This window comes from Gadus chalcogrammus, chromosome 2 (assembly GCF_026213295.1).
Source record: "Gadus chalcogrammus isolate NIFS_2021 chromosome 2, NIFS_Gcha_1.0, whole genome shotgun sequence".
NCBI lineage: Eukaryota > Metazoa > Chordata > Actinopteri > Gadiformes > Gadidae > Gadus > Gadus chalcogrammus.
Window position 1 is genome coordinate 3061119 of NC_079413.1, and position 20486 is coordinate 3081604.

At 49.4% G+C, this 20486-nt stretch overlaps 2 protein-coding genes across 3 annotated transcripts; both read right to left on the reverse strand.

The window, feature by feature from the left end:
- Nucleotides 1–1054: 1054 nt before the first annotated feature.
- Nucleotides 1055–4592, reverse strand: LOC130402834 (adenylate cyclase type 9-like). The gene is made up of 2 exons (XM_056607011.1): nt 4104–4592; nt 1055–3857 (listed from the first exon to the last, which is right to left on the reverse strand). The coding sequence occupies exon 2, from the start codon at nt 2936–2938 to the stop codon at nt 1088–1090; it is 1851 nt and encodes a 616-aa protein (XP_056462986.1). The 5' UTR covers nt 2939–3857; nt 4104–4592; the 3' UTR covers nt 1055–1087.
- Nucleotides 4593–5254: 662 nt separating this feature from the next.
- On the reverse strand, nt 5255–20039 carry srl (sarcalumenin). Of its 2 annotated transcripts, XM_056575170.1 has the most exons (7): nt 19936–20039; nt 12405–12503; nt 11578–11673; nt 10306–10341; nt 9121–9237; nt 8555–8788; nt 5255–8142 (listed from the first exon to the last, which is right to left on the reverse strand). In XM_056575170.1, the coding sequence occupies exons 1-7, from the start codon at nt 19994–19996 to the stop codon at nt 7331–7333; spliced, it is 1455 nt and encodes a 484-aa protein (XP_056431145.1). In that variant the 5' UTR covers nt 19997–20039; the 3' UTR covers nt 5255–7330. The 2 variants fall into 2 exon arrangements, with proteins under 2 accessions (XP_056431145.1, XP_056431151.1); XM_056575176.1 differs by lacking the exon at nt 10306–10341.
- Between the last annotated feature and the right edge of the window lie 447 nt (nt 20040–20486).

Below are 20486 nucleotides of genomic sequence, written 5' to 3' on the forward strand. Positions count from 1 at the left end.
AGAGGGAGAGGAAGGAGGTGTGAGGCCTTGGCGAGAGAAAGAGAGAGAGAGAGAGGGAGGGAGAGTGAGGGAGAGAGGGAGAGTGAGGGAGAGAGGGAGAGTGAGGGAGAGAGGGAGAGTGAGGGAGAACTGTAAATTATAGGGCTGTCGACGGAGATGCGCAGGAAGGGAGGGAAGGAAGGAAGAGCAGGCCAGAGGAAACAGGGACGAGGGAAGGACAATGTGAAGAGAATAACAACAAATGATTGCAAAACATGCCAGAGGGTCAGAGACACCAGCACTCGGGAGAACAGAAACCATTTCCCAGCCATAAAGAGAGTGTTAATAACTGGTTAATAATACTAATGGAGTAATCAACAGCAGGACCCGAGGGACCAGCTACGAATACATATTTTGACAAGACTGGGATCCTACCTGCCACACTTACTATGCTGAACATGAACAGCATACTCACACAGCTTCATGAATGGAACAGCAGCCTCTCCCACACACACACACACACACACACACACACACACACACACACACACACACACACACACACACACACACACACACACACACACACACACACACACACACACACACACACACACACACACACACACACACACACAGACCAAAGCTGAATTGCACTGCCGCGATCCTCAAGGATATTAGTTGCTGTGACCTCGTTCAAAAGCCGACAATAGGCTGACAGGCCTTGAATGATGAAAAGCCAGATTAAAAGCCTCTTTGTTCGTTGGGATGATTTCTGCCTTTAATCACGCAACCAAAAGGTTTCCACCACTGGGAAACCGATAGGGGGATCGGAGGAGCCAGACACACGATAAGGCAAATCTGGAGAGAATAGCAGCATGACAACGCGGCGAAGCAATCCTTGGAGCTCCAAACAAGGTTAGCAGAGCATGCCCCGGGGGGGGGGGGTGTCTGGGACACCGCGTAATTGAACTTAGTCAGTGGAGGACAGGGAGGGAAAGGCCATGCAGAAATGGCAATAATCGAATGTGAAAGTCAAAGACATAATACAACAGATGAAACATATATACGTTATACTCATGAGATCATATCATTTCGTTCTATTCCATTATTCCGTTAAGCTGAGGATTGAGCAGCACCCACCTTTGAGCTGGTCCGACACGACACTCTGCCCCACCCGCTCCACCACCCGGCCGTCCTCGCGCAGGTAGCGGTCGTCCAGGAAGTTGGCGGTGGCCTCCGACAGGTGCACCTTCCCGGCCACGCCCAGTTGCTCCATCAGGTTGGCGAGGTTCACGTCGTTGGACCACACGTCGAACTTGAAGCGCTTCATCCCCAGGATCCCGCACAGGACGGTGCCGGTGTGGACGCCCACGCGCATGTTGACCATCTCCTTCTTCTCCTGGCAGAACTGCTCGATGGCCTGGATCATGCCCAGGCCCATCTCCACGCAGCAGTAGGCGTGCTCCGGCCGTGGCTCCGGGCACCCCGCCACGCAGTAGTAGCAGTCGCCCAGCGTGCTGATCTTCTCGCAGCACGTCAGCTCGCAGAGCCGGTCGAAGCGTCCGAACAGGTCGTTCAGGAGGCCCACCAGCGCGTGCGCCGACTTGTTGGCCGACATCTTGGTGAAGCCCACGATGTCGGCGAAGAGGATGCTGACGGGCTCCATGCGCTTCATGTTGAAGGGCCTGAAGATGATGTGCCCCCGGGGGATGGAGGTCTTCTTGCGCTTGTTGCTCTTCGGGCTGGAGATGGCGGCGGCGGCCCCGCTGCTGGAGTAGCGCTTCACCGAGCCGTCGCCCAGCTCGTCGTCGCCTTGCTTCATGAGGTCGTCGGCGACGATCCTAGGCATCACCGAGTGGATCATGCGCTCCTTCAGCGCCTTCTCCACCTCCAGGTCCTTCCCGTGCATGATGGCCTGGCCCACCTTGAGGAAGGTGCTCCGCGAGCGCACCTCCGACATGATGAAGAGGTGGATGCCGATGGCGTGGGCGCACAGGTGGAGGAGGGCCTTGGCCGGGCCCAGCCAGCGGAGCGTGTCCCAGTCCGCCTGCGAGGCCGAGCCGGGGTCCTCCGTGAATCCGGTCAGGTACAGCCACCCCAGACCCTCGAAGATGAGCGAGTAGAGCAGCCCGAGCAGGACCGAGGCGTAGAGGCGGATGTGGAGAACGCTGTACAGCAACAGCAGCACCTCCATGCACAGGGAGAAGGTCCCCACGGGCGAGATGCACGGGGCTGACGAGCACTGCGTTGCGTTCTTCCCGAGGGAGACGTTATAATAATCAGCCCCCATGCCGCTGAAGTCTCCCTCGTCTGACTCCACGGGCGAAGGCTCAAAGTCCCGGAAGCCCGACGTGCGGATCTGGGGAGCCAGCGTGAGGGAGAAGGTGGCCAGGATGAGCAGCAGGGACACCTGGTTGTAGAAGCGGCCGTAGAACCGAGTGAAGGTCAACAGGAAGAGGAGAAGGCAGAATAGGAGGAAGGCCGCGGCGGGCAGGAGGAAGGCCTTCCGGTCGCAGCGGGAAGGGTTGACGGCAAAGTACAGTCCCCAGAGGACGCTGGCCGCCGCCAGGTAGAAGAGCACGTAGCGGAAGCGACGGCGCGTCTGGGGGAAGCACCTCTCGCGGCACGCCTCCTCCAGGATGGACGAGTCGAACTTGGGGTCCCAGAAGTGGCCGGCGGACCTCTCGAAGAGCTGAGGAATGTTCCTGTGGGAGCGGAAGTTCTTGACCGCGGCTCTCTTGGCCCCGGATTCCCCCGAGCTGCAGCTGGACGAGATGCTGTACTTGCAGTGCTTGGACCCCCCTATGAAGCCGCCTCCTATGGCCCCTAGGGGCCCGGCTCCATGCTTGTGTTTCCCACTGCTGCTGATCCTCACGGAGACGCTGCCTTCCCCGCTGGAGTCACAGCTAGCTTCTGTGTTGTGGGGGATCAGTTGCTGATGTTGGGGGGACGCCATGTTGCAATTCGGTTGGTTTGTTTGCTAGAATCGAAGATCCACACTTTGCGGAAAGGTGTAACCGGATATTTGAGGGGGCAAGGCGAAGAGTACAAAGGCAATGTAGGGATCCACAGGATACTAGGCCACACGATGTGGTTTTAAAGGTATGATTGCCAGCACCACAGCCAAGCTAGTCTAAACTAGTCTAAATGCAAAAATGTATTTCCTGGGTGGTCCATCCATGCATTCCATTTACTCCCACTGTTTTGACGCACTTGAGTCTGTTGGTTCACCCACTGGCCTACTTGTCTGCTTCAGTTTAAACTCAGACCTCCACTGTTGGAGCTTCGTCCCAATTATTGGCAACACACTAGGAAAATGACAGCTACTACACGTGAATATGACATTTGCCGGATTAAAGGGTTATGTCAGCTTTGTTAGTGCCGCAATTCTTTTGGCAATCAGTATTGATTTCGTTTGACTCGATGTGCCATGTGATGCAATTATAATCAAAGATAGGCAGATATTTGTTTAAAAATGGCGTTTAGAACAGCTCTTATCCATAATTGAATAATAGTCTATCATACATCGGATATTTCACAAGGTTTGCAGCATTCAGAATTAACAACTTCACCACCCTTATTTTGCAAAATAAATTAAGACCTAGGCAAACCTGGTATTCGGAAAAGGCTGCAGAAAGACTTCCCCTGCTTTTGTTGAATGTCTTTCAGCTTTCAACGCTCACGTCCCTTCCCACCGGTGTTTATTCCGAAGCTTCTTGCAATAGCCCGAATAGGTAGTACACCAGTGGACTGAGTCCCGTCCTTTCCCGCAGCGCCTACTCCTGCAGGAATATCTCCTGCTGATGTCTCCAAATGGAGACGATTTGCGCTCACAAAGCGTATTCAGCGAAGGACTGTTGGAAAACCAATGCGATCTGTGCAGTTGAGAAAACACAACAGCAACATATGTTGAGTGGATCAGATCGCGAATGACAGACACGTGAGAGTAGAGGCATCATCGGCGAACACCACAGCTGAATTGACACCTATTTTGAAACCAATTAGACCGTCAGGGATTCACCATTAACCATTCCCTCCGTGAGATGAATCCACATCATGTTTACGCCTCAGGTCATGCCGATGTTGATTCGATTCAGAGACGCTCGACGAACGACACGTACCGTGGAATAACAGGATGCAGGACTGGATGTAGGAGATTCTGTAGGCTTCCCAGAAAAGTTTGTCTTCCCCGGCGTTTATCATCTATTTCTTCAGCGCGGAGTGGAAAGTATGCCCAATGAAATCGTTGTTCTCATTCCCCTCTGTCTTCTTCCCGAAACTCATGTACCTTTCGATGCATTTCATTTCATTGTGTAGGACAGCCAGCCTCGACACGTCTCGTCTCCACCAGAAACCCCGTCCATCTAAACCCGGTTGTGTTGTGGAGTCTCGCCCCCCTCCAGATCCAATGACCGCCCGCTGTCCGGCGTCTCGTTTTTAAAGCTTCTCCTCTCCCGTCCTCCCCACCAATGGCTTCTCCTCCTCCCGTCAGCCCGCGACACGCGTCTCCGGTGGGCTGTCAGACGTCGCCGTCCTTCCCGCCTCCTCGAGGAGAAGAGCAGGCGTTGTTCCTCTGGAGTAGGGGGGGTGTCGGCTGGTGAGGAGGGAATTGAGAGCGGGAACTAGGGGGGAGAGACATGCGTGCACGTACGGGGGAGGGGGTTGGGGGAGAGACGTGCACGTGCACGTAGAGAGGGTTGGAGGTTGGGGGGGGGGGCGGGTGTCTAGAGAGGACGTAAGCGGTGGAGCAAGGTGGGCTGAGGGTCCTTCATCATCGCACCCTACCTCTCGTTAGTCCTATGCAGTGGTGCGGTTGGCGTCGCTGGTTACCGTAAAGCAGGCTGCTTTTATACTTCATTAGGCTTCATTGTATAATTGTAATTGATGATAACGTAGCATCAGTTAAATGTGCTTGTGACACATTGTCAAGAAACAGGTGGCCTTGTTCTATTCCGACCGTGAAATGTTATGAACTCGCCCAGGGCTTCATGGGGGTCTTGGGAAATAAAAAGCAACTCCAACGCAAACTACCTACTCCTGCGATCAGCGAACAGTGCGCGCGCGCGCGCGCACACACACACACACACACACACACACACACACACACACACACACACACACACACACACACACACACACACACACACACACACACACACACACACACACACACACACGCCAACCTGCCCCCCCCCACACACAAAGTCACGAATATGCAGCTCAAGGGATTTGCTCAGGAATACGATTAAAAAGAAAATAACAACGCCGCATGTATTCTCTCAGTCAGAAGTGTTTAATGTTCATGATTCACTGGACAAGATTTCGGCTGAAAGCTATTGTAGGCCTACACAAAAACAAAACGCATGTGCAGTCTCTATTAAAGTCACAGACAATTTAAAACGAGTAACTTTTACAAACCTACACCATAAGCGCAGGGTCAGTTGTTCCATTAACCCGGCGCCAGATGAACAAGAAGTCACCCAGCCAGGTGACTGGCGAATCATACCTGTCTCCACAGTGTCCCCTAGTGGGCACCTTCTGTCACTGCAACCGTGTCCCTCGAACCTGACTCGAAATTATGCAAAATGTGTATCACTTATACTTCTTTTTTTGTTGATTTTGCAGAGATTAATGGTGTGTTTTTTCATTATTATCTGGCAGGTAGGCCTACCTTTTATTTATATTGCATGTCTAGGAAAAACATTCCTAAACTACAATGGATTAGTGGGGACAACAACAAAGTATAGGGAAATACACAAACACAGAGCCGAAATCAGCCAGGCACTCTTGTGATTCTAGTAATCAATGCGCGGCTGATCACAAATCATACCTAGACAAACCCTTTCCAGTAAGTATTTCATTAAGTCACAATGTGTACAACTATCCAAACCTTTTATTTTATTTTGCCATTGCCAGGTTCAGGGTCAGGGATCAAAGGTCAGATGATAACGTTTTCACCACTTTCTTCAACGCTAATTTCCAGCCCTGGCATAGTTCTCCCTAACTGCCTCGAATTGGTCATTGCATTTTAACATGAATAAAAAATGTATTGTGTATTACTTCAAATAGAAGGATTTTATATCAGGTTAACTCCTAGGCTATTACTTGTAGCATAGCATAGCCTAAATATTGTGTCTATTTAAGATTGTGGTTCCTTACCCATATAATAAAATGAATTGCTTCCAACTGACAGAACAAAGACACAAGCAAGCTGCATGTCAGAACACATAATTCATGTTATCAATGCCATATTATGGACACCAACATTTATAGCTTTTCATTATTTCATGTCACACGTCACTTTTCATGTGGTCATTCAGCTTTAATGCTGGAGAGCTTATGGAGAGGTGAAAGAAACGTGCAATAAAGCATTCATCGTCAACCAAAGAATGACACATTTACAGACAAAACAGTACGAATAGTTAAGAAGTCGAGCAGAACGCATAACCCTGCCTGCCGGTGAAGACTGTGACCCTTGAACCCTGACCTTTGCTCCCACAAAAATGATAATTTCACAGGTTGTCAACAACCCGTATCAATGAGACCACAACATATGAGACAAATAAATAGATCTCTTTTTTGCACTCTAGGGATGGTGAAGTCAGTTCTGTTAGGAAAACGTTGACCTACTCAAACGGAAATGCATGCATCTACAATGCATGCTGCTAAATACGGTTGCATGCAAAATGAATGTTGTTCAGAAAGAATCGAATGCAGAGGTATGGCTTCCTACATAGCACCCGAAGGCTCGGTGCAGCACCCACAACATTTTATTTGATAAACGATTATGAAGCACATGGAATTGACCTGTGACGATGCAAATCTAAAGATCTAACAAAACACAATTGGCCACTCCCGTTTCAAATCCCCCGTTTTATTTACACAAAAAGGGCTGGTGATTGGATGGTGGTCAGCCTCAGGCTTTTTTCAAAATTTTCCTTAAATTTTGCTATTTTTGTAACTCGTCTTGGAGACGACATTTCCCCTTGCACCCGGGGCCAGAGAGTCCACGGTGGTCGTGCCAGAGAAAGCAATGATGATGGCGTGTGTCTTCATTAAATCCCCCCAATGATATCCTTGTCTCTGTAACACGACTATCATTCAGCTGCCGCAACATTCATACAAACGCTCCCTCCTCCTATTGCCCGTGTTTCCCCCAAACCCCCAGAAAGCACCACTTCATACCCTCCTGAGAAAAAAAACCCAACAAAGAACCAAAACTCAAAACTCCTCTTACTCTCGTTCGACAAGACATGCTCTCTGATAAACGTAGGTTCGGCCAACACCAGTCCCTCCACTCCCTTCCTCTTCCCTCTCCCCTCTCTCCTCCTCAATTCGTCAACCTCCGTCAGTTTTTCCGATAGCGGTTCTTAGGCTTCTCGTCGCAGCCAGTGGCCTCGCAGCTGGTGAGGCCGGGCTGTTTGTCGGAGTTGATGCTGCTGAGCAGCGCGGGCAGCTCGTCTGTGATGGCCTTCTCGATCTTGCCCAGCAGGCAGCCGCCCATGTAGGAGCACTGCGTGGTCAGTGGCTTGAAGCTGGTGATGGCGTTGACGCCGAAGAAGTCGCGGTAGGCGTCGCGGTTGGGCAGGTCGAACTTGCTCACGTTGGTCTTGGCCAGGATGGACTTGAAGATGTAGAACTTGTCGGGGTCGTCCACGATCTCCTTGAACACCAGCTCGGGGTCGCTGAAGTAGCTCATCTTGTCGTTGTAGGTCTGCACGTAGCGGTCCACCAGGAGCGCGTGGATGCGCACGCGGATGCCGTGCTGGCGGATGAAGGCGATCTTGTTCTCCAGGCGGTTCTCGATCACCTGGTTGAGGTCCTCCAGCAGGGAGATCTCCTCGCGCTTGAACAGCTCGCGGCTGGTGTCGGGGGCGTAGTCGTAGGGCCAGAAGGAGCTGACGTAGACGCGGGGCGGCTCCGTCACGTTGATGAGGGGCGCCAGGCTCCAGAACAGGGCGCCGTACACCCGCATCAGGTCCTGGGTGGCCAGGTTGTCCGCCTTGTTGAGGATGATGCGGATCTGGGACTCGCGGCCCTTCAGCTGGCGGAAGAGCATCTCCAGCTCCAGGCCCACGTCCAGCTTGGTGGGGTCGAACACCACGAAGATGAGGTCGGCGCGGTCGATGAACCACTGGCACACGTCGTTGAAGGGGTAGCCTGGGAGAGGAGGGAGGAGGTTTGTTTATAGAGCAGCTTTCAAACCCTTCAAACCCAAGGCCATTCGTAGTGCTTTACAAATGGATTACATGTAAAAACCTTTAGACGACGATTATTAAAATACATTAACAGATAGACACGGGGAGAACGCATCCCATCTCTGTCATTTGTAAGACCGGGCATGCTGAGATACACTGTCGGGCTCACAGAACCATTATTTAACGTCAAGAGTAACGACTTGTGTGGATGTTGAGCTTGACCAATAAGGGCAAGATCATTCTGTTGAGTGTCTTTTGACGTCGACCCAATTAAAACCTTCCCCTCAATCCAGAGGGGAACATTGAGGATCAAACTAGTTCTACCTCATCCCAGCCATGTCGTGCCAGTGCTTCACACCCCACGGTAGAAGTACCTCTCTCCTGCTGCTTGCGGTTCTCGATGATGCCGGGCGTGTCCACGAAGGTGACGCGCTCCAGCAGCTTGTGGGGCATCTCCACCCCGATCAGCTTCTCCAGGAAGTTCTGCCCGAACTTCTCCAGCGGCGAGAAGGAGCGGGAGCTGTCGGCGGCCATCACGATGCCCTCCACCGAGCGGATCTTCTCCCCGTGCATGATGACGGTGAACTCGGAGGTAGTGGGCTCAGCGCCTGCACACAGTGGGGAAGGCGTGGGTCCGTTTGAACAGGTGGATGATTGGAAAGCGGGAAAGCAGCAGATGTTTTTAGAAGATGCTTTATTGTCGTCGCATAAGTAACGACGAAATGTCCTCATCTTACCATCACTAGCAGTACCAGGAACATCAAATCATCATTAGCAACACTAGTAGCATTTATCCATCACTAGAGGTACTAGGAGCCTTTAACCATCGCCAGCATTACATTTTAGTATCACTATATTATATAAGATGCCATTACTTTCAACTACGTTCTACACGATGTATGTGGCTAAAGTGCCCAGGCCCTGAGAGAGGGGGGGTTACCTGTGTAGAGCTGGTAGGGGCTGTTTTGCAGACCCAGGAGGTAGTTGATCATGGAGGACTTGCCCACGCTCCAGGGCCCAAGGAACAGCACCATGGGCTTGGAGGTGATCTCTCCATCTGTGGTGGTGGAACAAGACGGAGAGAAGACACTCAAAACCAAAATTGAGTCTAATGCTTCTTTTATGCACTTTAGAAAGAGTTGAGGTCAGGTGAGATCAATAGGCGATATATTCAATGTGCACTTTGAAATGGCACAAGGAATTGTTTTTGTTCTTGACTGCGTTACTAAAAGCAATGCATGTCAGGACAGCACTGTCAATCACAAACCGGCCCATCACAAATTTTTCAAAACAGAGAAAGCCAGAAAACCAGCAGAAAAATACATACAAATGGAAAAGGTATTCTACCATAAATATCATTAGAGGCTAGCTCCAGTCCAAGCCTTCTGATACTTTGCCTTCGACCATGCATTGATGTCTGCTGCATCAATGCATGGCCCAATGCTGTAGTAAAGCTGGGAAAGCAAGCAGAGCCTCTCAAAGCAAGCACGAGTGCGTCTGGGTGGGCATGGTGTTGAGAGGGGGGGCTCTGGTAAGTGCTGCTTTCATTGGTCCAAAAACAACTTTTTGGTCAACCAAGATGGAGATGGTTGTTTTGCCGCGAGTAAACCCAAACACCACGGTTGGCGTTTAGGTTTTTCAGTTTGATTGGCAACAATCCGATGTTGAGAATCTCAACCCACTACCCACCCACCCCAGTCCACAGTAAGCTAAATCCCCTGTGTCCATGTGCGACAGCCTGTAGCATTAGCTGGAGCCGGTCCTGCACATGCACCCTCCTCCACATCATAAGGCCTGGGCTTCTCTCCAGACTCTGCTCCCTATCTACCCACGAGTCCGCTTGTCTTTCAACCAGATCGTTGTGTACTGCAAGACCAAATGCTAGATTGGAAGGGCTACATTGGAGGGCACAGCTTATAAATCCAATGAGTGTGAAGGTTTATGACCTGAGATGAACCAGGGGCATCACTTTGGTCGTTATTTACTACTAACAACCAAACTGATATAATTCCATGACGGTGAGTGAATGATGATGATGGATCAGACGAGATGGAGGGAGGTTGATGAGCACTGACAGCAGTGCCATGCACAGGGAGCCCTCCGTCAGACCAGACGCCATACCCACCTGTTCCTGAGTCCCCCAAGTTGCGTCCCGGGTAGGCTGTTAGATGAGGGGGGGGCGGGACAAGGGGAGGGGGAGGAAGGATGGGAGGGTTAAGAGTGGGAGGAGGGGAAGGAGGAAGAGGAAGAGAAGAGAGAGCAAGGGAGAGCGAGGAGTGAAGATGTGCGTGGGAGGATGTGTGTAATGGGAAAGGAATCGTATATTCGACCATCGTGATCAAACATGTCAGTTTACAACGGGTGATTTATTATGTATATCCTCTACAGCTGCATCCAGGCTGTGACCTCCAACTACTTGCTTTTATAACTTATTTGCATTATCTCATATTTAACCTTTGATTCAATTCTACCTGCACACTAACTTCTTTACTGCAAGATCAATCTTTTTTATTTGATTTTGTTGCCTTTTCCTCTTGACTTGGGGACATTATAAATAGAACAAAATAGGTCCATCATAATTCATTTATGAAAATAATAAACAAGAGTGATGGCTGCAGTGAAAATGCATTAGTGCGGGTTTAACCCTTCCCATGTATAAAGGGTATAAACCATGTATAATGAAAGAGCCGAGATTGGTCTTTGTGTCTTCTGTACCTCGAGCCACAAGAGGGCAAACTGTTATAATCAGAAGATTTTAAACTGCATGAAAGGACTCAAGAATGTGTCTCAAGAAAGTAAACTACAAGTCATAAGGGCAAAATGATTTTATTGAAATAATAAAAATTCTTATAAAAGCAAAGAAAAAAGGCATGTGCCAAAACAGGAGATATTAAAATAAAATCTCATATCAGCAGAACTATGAAGGACATTGCCTCTACAACATATTTTGGTTATTTAAGCTGAGACTGCGAGCGTTCAGCATCACATAGTCCATCACACTAGGATTATTTTTTTTATTGTTCGCCTAAAGCACTTGAGAGCCCCCCTTCACCCCTTTCTCCACCTACTGTTACTCAAGCAAAAAATAAAGACACAACAAACCCATCATCATCTCCACCCCCACCACCACCACCGCCACCACCATCACATCCACCACCACCACCACCCACCACCATCACCACCACCACCACCACCACCACCACCACATCCACCACCACCACCACCACCACCATCTCCAACCCCACCACATCCACACCAACCCCTACCACCAGCACTTCAGCACCACCACCTCAACACCACCACCACCTCCAACCTCTCCACCTCTTCCACCTCCACCTCTTCCACCTCCACCTCTTCCACCTCCACCTCAACACCAGCAGCATGCATGCGGCTGTACCTGAGATCTCGTGCTGCCTCAGCTCATTGTACTTGTACGCCTGCTCCATGGGCTTGATGGCCGAGTGGTAGATCTTACGCAGCTTCTGAAGGGCCGCTGCAGAGGAAAACAACCACAAAACAACCCTGACACACCAGAGGAAGCTGGGGGGGTTGGGGAGGACACCGGGAAATGAAGGGGGGAAAGTGCAACTGCTCCGAATGCAAATCTTTTGCACATCAGGTCCGAGCATGTTTTGATGAATTATTCAAATGTAATATATGGTAGTTAACACAAATGCATTTTTTATGGCTGCTGGAGCAGAGGGCTTCCCGGTATTTAACATCTGCTTGGTGGTAATGGTTTATTTAGCTGCCATGATGACGTAAACCATCGGATCTATGAAGAAACCAAATACATTTACAGATACATATTTATTTTATAGCATTGATATCAAGCCATTAAGGTCAGTATCTGGTAAAGGAAGATACAGGGTATTTCTATACCAAAAATACTTTGTCTTGTACACAAAAAGAACTATAAAAATGGATACAAATATATATAAATGATATGAAAAATATAGAAATGGATAAATATATATATATCATATGAAATGGGTGCAGGAAATACTTGATTAGGAGTTGAAGGCTGACGACGTTGTTTCTATAAACCTCGAGACTAGACGTAAACCCAATCCCATTTCTACCCCTTACCCCTTCCCCTTACCCCTTCAAAACAAGGGGAAGGGGTAAGGGGAAGGGGTAAGGGGTAGAAATGGGATTGGGCCTAAAGAGGATCCCGCCTCCCAGTGAGAGCCCAGGACACCAGCTCCCCTCCTGCTCTCCTACCTGTATAGTCTCCTGACTTGTCATCGGTGGCCAGACGCAGGGTCTCCTCGATGTGAGTCTTGTCCCGCAGGGCATACGGAACATCCTCCACCTCCTCCTCTGTGGAAAATCACCAGAACGTCAAATTATCTGATTTAGTGACATACGAAAGATGAATCAACTGATTTCGAACCGTTTTCATTTAACCCTTTTTTTTTTTACCTGGGGGAACGAGCTTTCAGAGGATTTATTCTAAAAAACGGATGCGTCTCTCATCTTTGATGGGGTGAAAGCACACTGAAAATAACTTCAGTATTGTTAGGTTATTTATTTACTTTATTATTTTTATTATAGCATTCTTAAGTTATTTTATATATATATCTGCAGCTGAAAATGATATGGAATACCACAGTAGTGTCTAATCACTATTGATAACATCAGAAATTCAAACACATAATTTGTGAACATTGTCTGAAAAGAGCGTGAGATGAAAAAACCTTCGGTATAACAAATGTTTAATCAAATGAATTTGGTTCCAATGTTGGATTAGATTTACCACCCATTTTATATGTTCCAGCATGTTTTCATAAGTGACCGCAAGCTGTAAACACCATACACAATTATCTTCATTTCGTTCATGGAGCGCCACACACCTGGGAGAACTCATCCTACCCCAATCACATCTTGGACGGTTCACAACCGGGCGATTAACGCGACAACACCAGGATGCAAACCCAACACCACACGGGTGAGTCATCTCCATATTCGAACGCATGATTTGAACCTGGATCACAGCTGCTACTCCCATCCAACTCCTAATTCAACAGCAAAGCCCATTAAGATAAACAAACATAAAAAAAACATTCCCTCAACGTGGCCGCTTTTGGACCTGGAAGAGAGAGATAGAGCTATTCGCTCGGCGGACTTCCCCCCGATGAGGAGCGGACCACAAATAGCACCACCCTGATCCCTGATCGCCGTGGCAGCCAGCGCCACCGTAGGACAGACAATGATTTGTAATCCTCGCTTGTTGTGTTTCCATATTTAACCACCCATTCGGAACCCATTGGTCTGCCGGTGGTTTCGCTTGTCCTTCTATGCCAGAGCCCAGGGAGAAGCGTTCTCTGTATGGCCGCTACGCAGGGGGCTTGGCCCCGCAGGCCGACCCCAGATTCACAGCAAGACCCACCGGGGCCGAGGTACGGGGCTATTTATAGGAGCTGTTGGTGGATGGCTCCTGGATCACACTTGTCGGAATAGTTTGCCGCCAGCAGCATGGCAATCAACTCCCTCACTGCTTTGACAACGTTGTCTTTCTCTTTAAATGAATGTACGCCTGATTGCGTTTGCAATCACATAATCTGATCTGATTATTATAGCTCGGTTGTGCGCAGTGATTGATTGGTGATGCATTATGAGGCATTATGAAGTCTTGATGATCTATTCAATCAATTGTGAGTGTCAGTTTTCATGTGTAAAATGAATGCAATCACATTATGATAGGTTGTTGCCTGTCAATACAGTAGGCTATGTCTCCTTATCCCTTTCCTTTCAGATTAACTGAATCTCAAAATGATAGGACAACCAATAAAATAAAGACAAGGAACTTTCGCCGGCTCCCCCTGGCTTACTGTTACGCTGGCCACTTAAAATATCAAACGCATTTCTGATTAGAAATGCCCCGTGAAGGATTCAACAGAATAGTCAGTGAAGGCAAAGCTGTATGATCTCCGCGGGGGACCCGCCCCGGACTGGCTGCCATGGTAACCATTAAAGAGTTCAAACACATGCATGATGAGCAGATAGAGATGACAGGAGGAGGTCAAGCACAAGAGACGACAAATCTCTGTGGAGTTTTTCTTTTAAAATTGTTTCATGTTCTGTTTGATGTAATTTAGTTTTAAGGAATCGCTCCTAAGTGGAATTTCGGGATGCTTAATTTACGTCTGATTGACTACACTTCGAAAGCATGTATATCTTCTGTCATCATAATTGCTAAACTGTGCTTCCAGTTAAGAAAGTACATTTCCAAACAAGCACTGTACATTTTAAGCTGCTGACATTCTGTGTGTGTGTGTGTGTGTGTGTGTGTGTGTGTGTGTGTGTGTGTGTGTGTGTGTGTGTTTGCTAGGTTCCAGAATGAACCACCAGCTACCGCACTAACAATAACCTCGTCCTCATGCATTTTCTCAGCCTGAAGACATAGTGCTAAATAGCACTACCGCTAGACACATGCTATTTGGCATGCCCATCGTGAGGTGTCACCACGGCTTGGTGTGGCAGCATCGGGGACACCCGGCCCCCAGACTTTGGCCATAATGTAGTCTCCTGTTCCCTTCCTGAGTATGTCCTACTGAGTGTCTAAGAATTCAACTTTATGACCAGTGTCTTTCTTAGCCTTTTGTTCAATAACCCACGTGAAGTCCCTTGTTTTGTGCATCGGCATATGAACAATCAATGTAAATACACAATATAAATACGCATATAAACTACATGAACCTCTCTCAGTGAACCAAGTCCACCCCCTCAACCTACACCACAACTAGAGCCGTCTGCATTATTTGGATCTTTTGATCTTTTGTTTGCAGGAAACCAAAATCAAAACCCATGAGGAACCGACAAGGTACACCTCTTGGCAGCTAAGTCAACAGGTGTTCTTTGACATGTTGAACTGTGATTCCCTCAGCGGCGGCGTTCACTCTGCTAACACGCACTAACACTGATGTAAATAACCGACCCATGGGGTACTAAAAATGCTGTGTTCTTGGCAGATGCTTCGTTCAGCAAAGCTCTGCAGTGTCGCAGCGGCGACACCAACGGAAACAGCAGCGCCTCGCCTATTCTCAGCCCGCCAGACGGCCCAAAATAACCAGGTGTAATGTGTGAGAACAAGACCTAGCAAACCCTTTTGCAGCCAGTGTAAAAGCCTTCAAACGAGTTCATTCTGAGACGTCTTTATGAACCATTCGGAAAACAGGCTTAACTATCGCAGTCGTATAAGAGAGAGAAAGGGGCAGAAGCCCCTTCGTCCGAGGAGGATTTGACCAACCACACACAGCTCTAGCCCAGCGGATCTTTTTATAACTGTGTAAATCTCACTCGTATTCTGTCGTGTGTGTCACAGGATCCACTCCGCCTAGTCATTTCAGTCACCCTCAAACTCTGCACTGGCTAATGGAGTAGAGCTGTCATCATGCCATTTGAACGATCAGAAGATACCCTGAGACACAAATTACGATATGTCGCATACCGGTCTCCGTGCTTCCTCCCCAGACAGGAAGCCATGCGCTGGCTGCACTTAAGGGTTGTTTTTAACAGAAAATGAGGCTGTTTGCAGGGCTCTGGCCAGTGGATACGATTACAGTCAGCTGAGTGTCATTCACGGCAACTGAAATTGGTCTGTGGTTTCTTAAGGGTTTGAAGCACTTTGATTAGGCAATACTACTTAGGCAATACCGAAGGGCTTCAATGTAACGTGTACCACGTCTGTCCTTTACATGAGCGAGGACATGGAGATGTCAGGGTGTCAAAGTAGAGGACTGTCCTGATAACAGGCTGAAGATGAAGGCTCGCCTTGCCGACGCCATGCAATCAGAACATGGGGCCCCCTACGAGCGAGATCTCAGCGGTGCCTGTGTAACTTGACTCCCCACTCACTTGAGAGCGTTCGCATCTCTTCACACCAGCCCCTTGAGTGGGCCTTTAAACTGCTGTGAAGCTGTTAACACCTTCCAATCTGGTCCATGCCCGGTGCCATGGCCGGAGACCCGGCTCCAACATGGCTCAGGCCTTGCCTTTGAATGGTGGCTCTTGCATCAGCCCCATAGCTCGCTCTATATTAACCCTGCTGGCGACAGGGGGAGTGGTAGGGGGCAGACATGCACAACTGACGTAAGGGACCATGTGTCCTCACTGAGAATGTTGCCAGGCAACCCTCTGTAGTTTGGGCAAACATGACTGCGGGAGTGGCCCGTCCAATTGGAATGCCGGTGGTTTAAACCTGCAGCGAGGATCCGGATTGGCCCTCGACGCCGACGGGCCGCGTAAGACGCACTTCGTCTGCAGACCATTAACTCTGCAGATTATACATATTAGCAATGTGATACGGTAGACTAAGTCGAGGTGTAGCGACCTTACCAATGATCGCTGATAGCTCCGGTCCCTGATTAGAACGAAAGATTATTCCTTTCTGGGATTGCTGGGATTCTCGCCCTGTTTAAGTATTGCACACTATGCCGTACCTTGTGGTCTCAAGTAATAACAACAAACCTTCAAAATACATAATCAATTAGATCACGTGGAGAGTTCAGAATGTCAGAATTAATCCTTTATGAATATCAAATGTGTATTTGTGTCTTAGATTGATGTGTTGATGTGTGATACGTGTAAGGTCCCCTGAGGTCCCCCTCACAGGACAGTGAAGGTAATTTAAAGGCCCAAAAGCTACCAGGGGCCCAATGCAACTAGGGGGCCAATGCAACTAGGGGGCCAAGCTGCTAGGGGGAAAAAGCTACTGGGGGGCCAAAAGCTACTTGGAGTCCAAATCCACTAGGGGCCCAAAACGACTGGGGCGTCCAAATCTACTCGGGGCCAAAAGCTACTGGGGTTCCATCTTTTTAGCACAATTATGAGTTCAGTGAGATGATTTATACAGCACTGACAAACAAAGGGAACATATCCCAAAATCACCACACATACAGTGAGTGTAAACCATATTATATCCCCTAACTAACCCTAAACCCCTCCCCACCCACCCCGTAAGGCATGGCTTGTGCAGACCACTTGGAGGGGAAGCCACAGATGGCAACAGGTGTCTGTAGTCGCTGGAGATCGTACACTCACCAGTCAGAAATAGCCTTACAATGGGTCAGAAGATGGAAAGAGGAGGGTGAGAGAATGGCGGCCCCCTATTTTAAGGCTCGGAGTGTTAGTCAGTCTGGAGACTAAGGGACTCTCGCATCTCAAAGGTACCGACCGGTGGATAGTCATCGGCACATTCGCCGTGCCGGGATCAATGTTCTTGTTGGACTAAAACACAAGAGTTGGAAGTGCAGTACTAAACACAAACCATCGTATTATCCAGGCACAAGAAGCTACAGTCCTTACTCCTAACCAGTTCCAGTGAGGCATATCTATAGATATATCCTAGTTTGGATCCGTATAGAATTTGGGAAAGTAAAAGCATATACGTCATGAAGTACAAGTTATTAAATAAAGTCATACACAGGTTTTCAACTACCACATTTGACTGGCTTTAGAGTCTTGCTTGCCGATTGAACCAACCGCCTCCTCTCCTCCAGCCGTCCCCTAAGATGGGTTGGAGGAAATGTGTGGACCGGTTACTAGGAACAAGGGGCGAGAGGGCAGAGGCTCTTAGCGCGGCGGTGTTGAGCCGACTCAGGATCCCCGATGTCCTGTTCCCCCCGCCAGCGAGGAGGACATCCTCTGACCTTGAGGCTGGGGAAGGCGCTAGGAGGGCTGGGGGGTTTAGCAGCTCTGCGCTATGGGGAGAGCCGGGTCGGGACCCCGGGTGGGGGGTGTTAGTATTACTACGATCAGCGGAGGGATGTCCCAATTATACCACATGCCATCGATCGGGGAGCCTCATGGAAACCCAACGCCGGAGGTGGATCCAAGTCCTTCGTGGTAACGGATGGTGGGTTGAGCGGCAGGAAATGTAAACCGAGAGCCGGATTCAATCAAGCATCCTGATCCAGCTTAATGTTTGTCTCTGTGGGCAAGCCATGTTGAAGATCTGGATGATGTCCCGTCAGAAAGAACATGTTGGGAAGATATCATTTCCTAAGTGCCTTTTTTCTTGTTGTGATTGCTTTTAATATAGAATCTGAACTTTAGGCTCGGGTTGCATGGTTGTTATGAAGAGAGTATACTATAGAAATATAAAGTGTTCAACAAAGATCTGTCAGGAATGATTCTGTACAATGTCTTTTGGGATAACTTGAAATACCGCCCAAAAAGACTCAATACCAATTTCAATAAATACAAGCCGATATTTGAAAGTCCCTTTCATGTAGAGACCCAAAACCACTTGTGAGCCTGGTCACTCAGAGTGGTTAAGGAGTTTAACATCTCAAATTCGACCGCGCGTCATCGTGCTGGTAATCCAGACTGTGTACTGGTGTACCGACGCTGGGTTCGCACACACACCTGCGTGGGACCCCAGCCTTGACAACAGCCCCGTGGAGGTGTGTGAGAGGCAGCCCGGCCCCCGGCCCGGTCTCCCTGGCCCCTCCTGCCTGGAGAATGCATGTCCCTACATGGCCCACTGCTGGGAATAAATTGTGATTGTGACAGAGCAGGACGACAGCAGCTGTGCAGCCCGCTCTGAAGGCTAGCTGAGGGACTGCGAGGGGTGAGGAGGGGAGGGTAAAACCGTAATGGGCAGTGTTGGGTTTCAGGGGGTGTTGGTGGGGCTGGTAGGGGGGGGGGGGGGGACTGCCAATCTTAGACACCTGACAGCGGTCAGGACCGCGGAGGCCCGGCCACCGGCGACAGAGCTGACCGCCTCGCCAAGGGCGGACAAGGGTGACGGGCGAGGGGAAATACCAACTGCTCTGCTCTCTGAGACACGGGAGCCTGACAGCATTTCTGCCCGATGGAGTAATCACCGGCTAAACATGGGTGGTCAACCCGCCGCCTTGGGCGCCACATTATTTCATATCAGTTCCCAGACGGCACTGATCGGGATGTCGCCTACTCGTCCGTTGATGAGCGTTCACTCGATGAACAAACCGAGAACGCATTCCATGACTAAATGGACGGTCTGTTAATGTGATCGGTGCTGACATCCCCTACGGATCCATCCACTGTAAAACAGCAGCTAGCTTTAGACTGGGAAATGGAAATCATTTTGAATGAGAGGGGTTTCGTCCGTCGGGCTGTCACGTGGTTGGTTGACTTTCCATCAGATGGGGGAATTCTTTGAGACAGCTGCCACAATGTCAGATCCCAGGATAGAGAAAGACCAGCCTTCTGCTCTCGCTCTCTCTTTCTCTCTCATACATCTCGTCTCTACTTTACAATCAGGCGCCAAGGCATCGAACTGTAGCTGACAGGATGGATCTGATTTATTCATTTAAAATAGCGAGAGATGACCGGGTCTGACCTGCCTATTCATAGATTGCACCGTAGCAGAACCGTACTCCTGTGAATGTGCTGCTTCATTCCCGGAAGCATCGCGGTCTCTGTCAGAAGCAGACACTAATCATCCATGCATACAACCTCGTCAAACAAGCCCACAGGTGAAAGCTCACACTGAATAGTGGAACAGAGCGACACTTTCTTAAATAAGAGTCGCAAGCACTAAAAGGTTAGTGAATGAGCTACAACCAGTGAATGGGCTCTTCCAGAGTATGAGTCACAGCCACCGAACTTGGAGAACCACAAGTATGGGAACATGATTCTTCGTTTCTCAACGGACGATGGCTATTAAGCCTGTCTTTGTGGCCGAACAGTGCCAGTGCATAATTGGGCATTCAATTAGCAAACCCGCCCACAAAATAAAGAGAAATAACATAAACCAGGGCCTTACCTCCTGTGGCCTGCAAAAGCAGCAGGGAGACAAAGCAGCAGATTGACACTACACCCTTCATGATGGCTGCCAGGAGAACTCTGATGGCCACGCAGGCTATATATACCAAGGCAAAAAGGTCGAAGGTTGCCCAGGGAAAAGGGGGCAGGGCCAAGCACAGCGAGCCAGTTGGTGTGTGTGTGTGTGTGTGTGTGTGTGTGTGTGTGTGTATCAGAGAGTCACAGCATGCCAGTAGGGCCCTGCGTGTGCAAGCAGCTGACTGTCTTTTTTAGGGTGAGGGCCGGCCGCTGGCCTTCAGCATCAAGACAAGGGGAGCGTGAGCGGTTATACAACGTGGAATATCTCCCTCACACCCGCCGCCTGGGCCCTTAACGAACGGTGACATGACGCACTGGTGCGCTCGGAGTCGGCTCTGTCGTCATTCAAAGAGGTTCATCATCATCCACGTACGTGGTGACTTGGTCACGTTTCATATCCTCGATCGTGCTGATGAGGGCGTCGATGCGAAGATACCGAAAATGATACAAATTATAAAACCATATTCATCGTAA